Genomic DNA, 9516 nt, shown 5'->3' with positions numbered 1-9516 from the left:
TTAGAAAAGGCAGAGGAACCAGAGATCAAATTGCCAATATCTGCTGGATCATCGAAAAAGCAAGAGAGTTCCAGAAAAACATCTGTTTCTGCTTTATTGACTATGCCAAAGCCTTCAATTGTGTGGATCACAATAAACTGGAAAATTCTGAAAGAGATGGGAATACCGGACCACCTGACCTACCTCTTGAGAAACCTGTATGCAGGTCAGGAAGCAACAGTTAGATCTGGACATGGAACAACAGACTGGTTCCAAATAGGAAAAGGAGTACGTCAAGGCTGTATATTGTCACCCTGCTTATTTAACTTCTATGCAGAGTACATCATGAGAAACGCTGGGCTGGAAGAAGCACAAGCTGGAATCAAGATTGCCGGGAGAAATATGAATAACCTCAGATATGCAGATGACACCACCCTTGTGGCAGAAAGTGAAGAGGAACTAAAAAGCCTCTTGATGAAAGTGAAAGAGCAGAGTGAAGAGGTTGGCTTAAAGCTCAACATTCAGAAAATTAAGATCATGGCATCTGGTCCCATCACCTCATGGGAAATAGATGGGGAGACAGTGGAAACAGTGTCAGACTTTATTTTTGGGGGCTCCAAAATCACTGCAGATGGTGACTGCAGCCATGAAATTAAAAGACACTTACTCGTTGGAAGGAAAGTTATGACCAACCTAGATAGCATATTAGAAAGCAGAGACATTACTTTGCCAACAAAGGTCCATCTGGTCAAGGCTATGGTTTTTCCAGTGGTCATGTATGGATGTAAGAGTTGGACTGTGAAGAAAGCTGAGCACCAAAAAATTGATGCTTTTGAACTGTGGTGTTGGAGAAGACTCTTGAGAGTCCCTCGGACTGCAAGGAGATCCAACCAGTCCATCCTAAAGATCAATCCTGGGTGTTCAATGGAAGGACTGATGCTGAAGCTGAAACTCCAGTACTTTGGCCACCTCATGTGAAGAGTTGACTCATTGGAAAAGACCCTGATGCTGGGAGGGTTGAGAGCAGGAGGAGAAGGGGGCGACAGAGGATGAGATGGCTGGATGGCATCACTGACTTGATGGACATCAGTTTGTGATGGACAGGGAGGCCTGGCATGCTGCGATTCATGGGGTTGCAAAGAGTCAGACACGACAGAGCAACTGAACTGAACTGAACCAAATTTTTATCAGAATTGGGAACTGGCTTAAAGACAAAGCAGAGTTTTCAGGGTTTTGTACAGGAGTCTGTTTGGTTTTTCAGAAATGTTGTAGAAGATAGTACAATTGAAATCCCCAAGATTTTAAAGTTTTAGTGGGTAAAGGAATGTTAAGCTAGTGGGGATAAACTTTAGAAAGATTTTATGAGGCAATGACTGGGTAAAACCAAAACAGGGTGAGTGAACTTCCTGGTGCACAGGGCAAAGTATATTTCAAGGAAAATAATCCAAAGTATACTTTGTAGTATATTGGGTGCTATCACTTGAGAAAAAAAGTTAACTGTTTTGAAAACTCTTAACATGATTTCTTGCAGAGGTCAACATAACACAAAAAGTTAAATAACAAGATAGATGTTTTTCTTTCCTTCTATACTATCAGTAATTCTGTTACTACAAAAAAGATTTAAGATGTACCAACACAGTTAAAATAATAAGATATTAGTAACAGTGTCCCATACAAACATAAACTAAGAAAAGAAAAGTTTTCAGCTTATTCAGGGACATGCTTAGAAGCAAAAAGTCTTTAAAATCCTGAATGGCATCCATAGAGAACAAACAGGAATTTAATGACTAAATCGCTAGACCAAAAGTGTATTCTTTGAAGGCTGGAACATGTATATAGTTAGGACAAAAGAAAATGAAATGTTACCTAGGGGACTGAAACAACATGCTGTGCCTACCAGCCACATGATTACAATAAAGCTGAAAGGTTGGAAGGGGTTTTATTTAAAAGGAGAAACTAAGATAGGCACCAGACCATAGTACATAATGAGGATTGCCAACTACCTCAAGCAACAAGTTGGAAAAAGGAAAGTCATCTGTGAGAAATTAAAACCCCGAGGCTTGAGCCCCAACAAAAAGTTCCGAATATTTACATAAACACTGTCTGTGATACAGGAACTCCAACCTGAATAATTAAAACTGTTCCAGGGCCAGTGAGACTTCCGCAGGGCTCTGACAGAAACAGATAACAAAACCTCTCTGGGACACTTCTGTGACCCAGGGCACACAAAATATCCCACAGAAAAAACAACCTTACTGAAGGTGAATTTATAGTGAAAACATGAATCTCATGCGGGAACAAGCACTGTGTGGAAGAGCTGGTAGGTATTATACAGTCAGAATTAGCACCCCGAGAACTAAAAATGTGATAAAATACTCTCAAAGGCTCTAGAGTTAGAATGTTTAAAATGACTAATAAATTTTTTAAAGGAAGCAATACAAATAGTGCAGTTAAAAAAAGAACAGGCAAGTCTGAAAGAACATCTAGAAATGGTAGAGTGAAATGAAAAACATGACAAAAAGCTAAGAGTCATGTTTGAAAGAACATCTAGAAATGGTAGAGTGAAATTAAAAACATGATGAAAAGAGTTAAGAGTCATAGAAGTTAAAGAGTCCCTACACATTCTAATAGGAGATCCAAAGACACTGCAAAGGGGTGAGAGGCAGTAATCAAAGGACAATGACTGAGACTTCTCCAGAACCTGAAAAGTTCATCCATCCTCAGGTTAATAAAAAAATTCTGAGTAGACTTTATCTAATAAAATCCATAGTAGATGCATCCTAATGAAACTACAAAATGAAATAATGAGATAAAACTCATATCTTGGAAAGGAACAATATTTAGACTCATCAATAATAATGGATGCCAAAATATAAGGGACAGTTACTGTCAATCAAAAATTCTCGACAACCAAGTTGTTATTCAAAAGTTAAGGTAAATCGGAGATACCACAACATTGTAAAGCAATTATCCTCCAATAAAAGAAATTTTTTTTTACATTAAAAGATTTTTAGACAAAAATGTTCACCATTCAGAGACCTTTACTGAAACAATTACTGAAAGAAAACTGAACCCAGATGGAAAGAGGGATGCCAAAGCAGTCAAGTAAACAAATTGGTAAACATATTGGTAAACTTAGACAAACCCTGGCTGTAAAAGACTTTTTGGTGGGAGAGGTAACATAACTTGGTAAATTTGGGGATAATCAGTTTTCTTGGGAGCCTACACACATTTTGGTCTCTTCCTCCTTAAAATGTTTCAGGGGCAGACCCCAATGTATACAAAACTAGGTGTATTATTATAACTAGGTAGGTACATCTGCTTAATTCTGGAGTGCAGTAATTACAAACCCACAGACACATTTCTCTAGTATCAGTATTATCAGTAAAGCTGATAAGGAACCAAGAAAACAGATTCAAATAAACAATATTGAGAAAGTTGGATACATAGCTGTGGAAGGGATTTTTTTAAATGAATAATCAAATTTATGCCAACAAACATGAAAACCTAGATGAAATGGTCACTTTTCAGTAAAAATATAAATATTGATACAAGAAATAGAAAACATAGACTATATACCCTAAAGAAACTTAACCCATGGTCATAAATCTGCTTGTAAACTCCAGGTCAAAATGGTTTTCAGGCTTGTCTTTGCAAAACCTTGCCAGAGAAAAGAAAAAGAGGAAACATTCTCAACTTCTTTAAGCTAGTATAATCTTGATATTAGCAAGAAGAATAAAGGAAAATTAAACCTCTCAGATATAAACATTCTAAATAAAATAATCAAAAGGTAAATCAAATGTATCTAAAACAGAACCATCATGGATGGCCTAACAGGTTTATCCTAGGAGTGCAGCAATTAGAAATCTATTCAGAAATATGAATTAGAAAATCTGCTCATATTATTCGCCACATTAACTGATGAGAAAAATCATTTCAAAATATAGATGATGCATGGCATTTGTTAAATTTTAGTATCCACTTAGGAGAAACCTCTTAGCAAGGAAAAGAGGATAAATCCAGGTTCTCTAATGTCAGCGTGGATGTCTTTAATGTTAAGCACAAAACAAGGATGCTCATCATTACAGCTTGTAATCTTCATTGTGCTACTGATGACCATAGGCAACATAAGAGAAAACAAGAAGATTAAAAATGAAAAAAGTTATTTCCCAGGCCATATGGTTCTATATACAGAAAAGCCAGGAATCTCTAGGAATATTAGAATTTATAAGAATACACAAGGATTGCTGGGTATGCTGATCAATATACATAACTCCACAAAATTCCTACACTGCAGCAGCAGGTGAGCATATCTACCATATATTGGCCTTTTTGGTGCCAGGCACTATGCCTATGCTCACATTATACAATAATAATAACAGTCTCATAGTTACATGTATCGTCTTCATTTTAACAGGTTTTAAACCTAGGGCTTGGTGGTTAAGTAACTTGCCAGAGGTCCTACCACTAGTAAGTTAGACCAAGCTGGGACCACAACCCAATCCTTGTGACCCACCAAACCTGTCGTACTTTCAGACAGGAGGTGCTCTCATTTCCTCCCAGAAATTGTAAAGAATGTAATAATAGTAATCTCTTGCTCCTGACCCCAGTTGTTTCTTTTTTACTCTGATCTTTTAAGTGTTTTCTAATAGGAAAATTATTCTCAAACTCTCAAGTTGTACAGAAAGCAATGGGGAGCTAAATGGTCCTAGGAGAATTTCAGGATATCCTAGAATAAATAGATGGTGGCAGGCCTAACGGAACGGTAGGTCCAAGGGGAACTGAGAACGGGTACAAGCCGGGGGCCGCCCAGCAGCACTGGGGCCCAGGTTCTGCTGCGGGCAGCAGCACCCAATCCCTGCCCTGCTCACGCACTGCCTGCTGGGAGACGCGGCCGCGACACCTGCCGCGGCGAGGACAGAGGATGGCGGCGGCGTCGGGAGTTAGCACGTTTCCTGTGTGCTTGTGAGATGGGAGAGAGATGTCTTTCTTTAATGAAGACAGACCGGAGCCAAAACATTACTGAACATTACAGTACATCACAGTTTCCTCAGTGCCGCCCTTGAAAATGGATTTCACGTTCCTCATAGCAACCGCAGCAGGAGCGATAGCCACCCTTGCCGCTGCTGCTATTGCAGCACTGATTGTGGTAAAAAGTCTCAGTTCTTTTAAGAAGTGGACAAATAAGGACAGTGAGCCTATGAAAAAACCTCGTAAAAAAGTCTTTCTCATGATGCCAACAAACGGGAAACAGGAAACACTTGAAGAATCAAGGAAGAAGCAACAGGAATCACACAAGGAATTGGGCAAGAAAGAAAAGGAAATCCCGGAAGAATTGAATGACAGGGAACAGAACTACGAAGAACCGAATGACGAGGAACGGGAAACCGATGAAGAACTGAACGACGACCAACAGGACCACAAGGAACCAAATGACAAGGAACAGGAGACCCACAAAGAACTGAACAAGAAGGAAGAAGAAACTCAGGAAGGATTGAATGAAAAGGAACAGGGCAGCCAAACTTTGTAAGTGTAACTATAACTTGGTTAAATTTCAGACACCACCACTTATCCTGATCAAAGGAAGAAAGCCAGTTGAACCACTGGAGACTTCTCTGGGGACCAAAGGGTGGCGGCTATACACAAGCTTGCCTGGTGTCACAGGACACACAGACTTAATGTTACTGTCCTGTAAAACTGGTTTTCAGAGGTAAGTAAGGGTTAGTGGAGGAGGCTGCTCCTTTTAGGATAAAGTGAGGGAAGTTATACCGAGAGAGTTGCATGTGTGTTGTTTCTTGACATGTTTGTCTTTTGGTATTTCAAGCCCTTGTTAGGCTGGGGAAAATTGTTCATTTGGCTTTCACACAAGATAACTGTTGTTCGTGGGGAGAAAAGGACCCCTTTCCCTCGGGGTCCGCGCGCCCCCGGGGAAGAGGCGAGGCGAGGCCACCGGCGGCCGCACAATGGGCGCCACCTCACAGAGCTGGGCGCGGCGGGCGGGCGGCGGGGCCGCGCGGCGGGACTGCAAGCGCGCTGGCTGGCAGCACATGGGCCCCTCGGGGCGGCGAGGCCGTCGGGTGGGTGCTGGAGTTGTGGGCGGGCCCCTCGGAGGGAAAGACCGAGGCGGCGGCGCCGGGCCAGCAACCGCCAGGCTGCGCGCCCGGCGCCGGGCAGGCCCGGGCAGTGCCCTGCCGCTGCAGCAGGCCGGTCCCCAGTTGCCAAAACAACCCAAAGGGGTTCTTCCAAACACGTGGGCAAACCGCCGGCCGGGCCGGGGCTCGCACCTCGTCCAACCGCAGTGCGCCCCGCAGCCGCGCGGTGGCGAGCCAACCGGCTCTGCTTCCCCTCCTCCTCTCCTGCCTGATCCTCCCTGCTCCCCCCTTTCCTCCCTCCCACTCCTGCTGGCTCAGCCGCCTCCATTTTCCAGATCTTTCTCGAACCCGCAGCTCCTCGGGCAGCCGTTGCCCGAGCGCTGACGGAAGCGGCCGAAGTCGGGGCCAGGAGCAGCCTCGGGCACGAAGGGGCAGCTCGCGCGCCCCCCCAGCGGCGGAACACGCAGGCGCAGACCCCAGTAACTGCCGGTTGGAGGCTGCCGAACCGCAGTGGAGAGAGACCTGGGCGGTGGAGGCTGCAGCGCGGGCGGCTTCCCCCTCCTCCAAGGTTCCCCATCGCGCTGCCCTAGATTTAATGCGCAGCGACTTGGGGTCATCTCTCCTTTGCTTCTCGTAGGAGTCGTAGTTCCAGGAGCAACAGCCCAGAAGAGGACCCGGTCCCCGCACCGAGGGCTTCTGCACCATCACCCCTACCATTAGGTGTCGGGATGTCTGTGGTCGGCATTGACCTCGGCTTTCTCAACTGCTACGTCGCAGTAGCGAGGAGCGGCGGCATCGAAACCATCGCCAATGAGTACAGCGACAGGTGTACGCCGTAAGTGTCCGGTCTGGTGGTAATCCTGGGAAACGTTTCCTCCCGACCCTCACGTTTGTCCCGCCTGCTGGTTTCTTCTGATGCGCCGAACTCTGAGATGACAGGTGCAGCCCATCAGTTGCAGTCCGCGGGGTGGCGGGCCCAGGTGGGAGTCGGACTTCCTCGCTCCACAAAGCTGCTTTTCCTTCAAGGACAAGGGACTTATCGGATAGTTGGCGCATCTGTGTACCCACGCACACCCTCCCCCTGCCGCCCCCTCACCACCCCCGCGCGCGCCCACCACCACGCCTGGGTCCCCTGGCGGCCCTGGTTTAGTTTCTAGGAAAAGGGTTGGTGCGGGACCACCACGACGTCCCGAACATTAGAGAAAGATCTTTAGTTCCCCCCTCGCCTGGCTTGTTTGGGGTTATTGGCCGAGGGCGGGCATCCGCGCTCGCTCAGTAAAAAAATTCTTTATTGTTTCTCCCCTTCCTCCTTTGCCCATCTGTCAACGCAACAGCTTTCCCTCAGAAAAGTAAGAAATGAAAGCTTAGAATGCAAATGTCAGAATATGAGTTGCAGGTTCATCTGGCCTAGAAAGCCTTCTTTTGTTTTTTGAAAGAAGGGATTTTACCTCAGTGTCCTTGAGAATTGGGGGTAATCAGACGGGTTTCCTGGGGCGTAGGTTAGTGGTGCATTAATAGGGAGAGAATCAGGGATGGGAGTCGTTAGCCACGTGTCGGTAATGTTCATCCATTAAAGGAAAGTAGTGGAGTTAGAACCTATCGAAAGCGTATTTCTACAGAATGAATTGTTGGAGAGTCAGAGGCATCTGTCCTGTATAAACATGATTGTGAAGTGATTCTATTATGAACACTTGATGAAAGAATTAGGAGTGGCATTATGTCATGGAAACATGTATCCACATGTTTCATTGTTTCTGTGGTCTGGGAAGTTAGCAAATAATATAATTAAGTAAGACAGGGATGTGAAAAACTAGCTTCTCATTGTAGATTCCTGTTACCGGTAATTTTATGAGGTAACTAACTGCCGATGTCTTATTTTCTAAGATTAAGCAACCAAACATGTTGATTTGACCCTTCTGAATGGTCCAAAATATATTTTAAACATAAGACTAATCTTGTCCAAGATCAGTGTTAAGCTAAGCCTTTAATTATATTGCTAATCTTTTATGAATAAATTATGTCAAGGAGGTTTTGACGATAGTTTACTTGGAGCAGTTTGTGCTTTGGTTTCTTTTAAAGAATATTCTAGAAAGTTTATACCATCTTTTTCTAGATATATGCATTATATTTCTTTTGCTGAAATTCCTGTATACTTACAGTCTCAAATGTGAGCATAGGTCGGTTAATGTTCATGAGTACTGTTAGAACTCTTCTTTTTACATCTTTCTCTGGCTTTATGCACAATGAGACAGTGAAGCGTAAATTGTGAACTATTGATGACTTCATCTCTACAGCGTTTTAAGTCACAACAGATATGGGCTTCTGCCAGAAAAGGACTAGGAAATTCCACTCTCCTCTTTCATCAGAGTAAAGGTTAATGGGGGCAGTCTTTGACTTCAGGAACAGCCTATAGAGAAAAAATGAGAGGTCGGATGGATGTTCCCCTTACCTTTAAAGCCTTATCCTAAAAGATCAGAAACCAGAATTGTAAAACAGATGCTGCATTTCCAGGCCCAAAAATCTTATTAGTGGTTCTATGACTCTTTAAAGAGCTTGGCCACGCTTTCAGAGAGAGTTCTTTAGAAATTAGGCTGCTCATTTAAGTCTTCTAAAAGTCTCTGTTAATATTCTTAAGCACATTGGCAAATTCTGTGTGGCTGAGGTTATCTTTCTGATTTGTATGTAAGAGAGTCACTTCTAACATCTAGACTTAATGAGGCTAAACCAAAGTAGAACGTTCTAAAAGTGGAAGGACTGTATTCCTAGCTTGTGTCAGCAACTCTGCCCTTCTTTCTGGAGTTGTATGCTGTCATGTATTTCAGGAGTATACCTTTTATTGTTACTGAACTAGTGCTTCATTGTGGTCTGGTGCCCTTACAGTGTGTATTTACTTTGTGGGGCTTACATTATTGAGTGAAAACATAGCCCTTCCTGATTCCTAGATGTTTATTCATTAAATGCCTATTTTTGCAAAAAGCGTAACTATTGGAGGACCTGACACTTTTCTAATACAACACAGTATTTAATAATACACATAAACTAGCTTTTCAAAAAAAAAAATCTAAATCATAAAACTAGAAACTTTTTTGAATGGATGGGAAATTAAAACATGACAATAAATTTTAAAAAAATTCTTTGTATGTCTCATTTGCTAACATCAATGTAATATGACAAAGGCATTGCTAAGATGCAAATACATTTTAAAAAGATCATGTGGGGAAAAAAGTAGAAAATGATTGATTTAGTTGGTTTCAGCACCCATACTTTTTCACATTTCATTCTTTAATATAATTATGTATGCATAGGAGAATCCTATGTATAAACCAGGGACAACTTAATGAAAAAGATAATTGCTTAAGTTCTGGCCTGTAGTGGGCTACTGTTCATGGGGTTGCAAAGAGTCAGACATGGCTGAAGTGGCTTAGCACATAGGACCCAATTAATT

The 9516-nt window shown here is 42.9% G+C and overlaps 1 protein-coding gene across 2 annotated transcripts in view; it reads left to right on the top strand.

Moving 5' to 3' along the window:
* The first annotated feature begins 4868 nt into the window (after positions 1-4868).
* HSPA4L (heat shock protein family A (Hsp70) member 4 like) overlaps positions 4869-9516 on the top strand; it is a 56634-nt gene continuing 51986 nt past the window's right edge. Inside the window, exons 1-2 of one of the 2 annotated variants that reach the window (XM_020916713.2) lie at positions 4869-5505; positions 6709-6906. In XM_020916713.2, coding sequence (XP_020772372.2) covers positions 5048-5505; positions 6709-6906 — 656 coding nt within the window. In that variant the 5' untranslated portion in view covers positions 4869-5047. Of the gene's footprint in view, positions 5506-5984; positions 6057-6708; positions 6907-9516 lie in introns of those variants that run through there. The other variant, XM_070474860.1, reaches the window with a different exon arrangement.

This window comes from Odocoileus virginianus, chromosome 12, assembly GCF_023699985.2.
Source record: "Odocoileus virginianus isolate 20LAN1187 ecotype Illinois chromosome 12, Ovbor_1.2, whole genome shotgun sequence".
In the NCBI taxonomy this organism is placed as follows: domain Eukaryota; kingdom Metazoa; phylum Chordata; class Mammalia; order Artiodactyla; family Cervidae; genus Odocoileus; species Odocoileus virginianus.
This window is presented reverse-complemented; position numbering and strand designations above follow the sequence as displayed.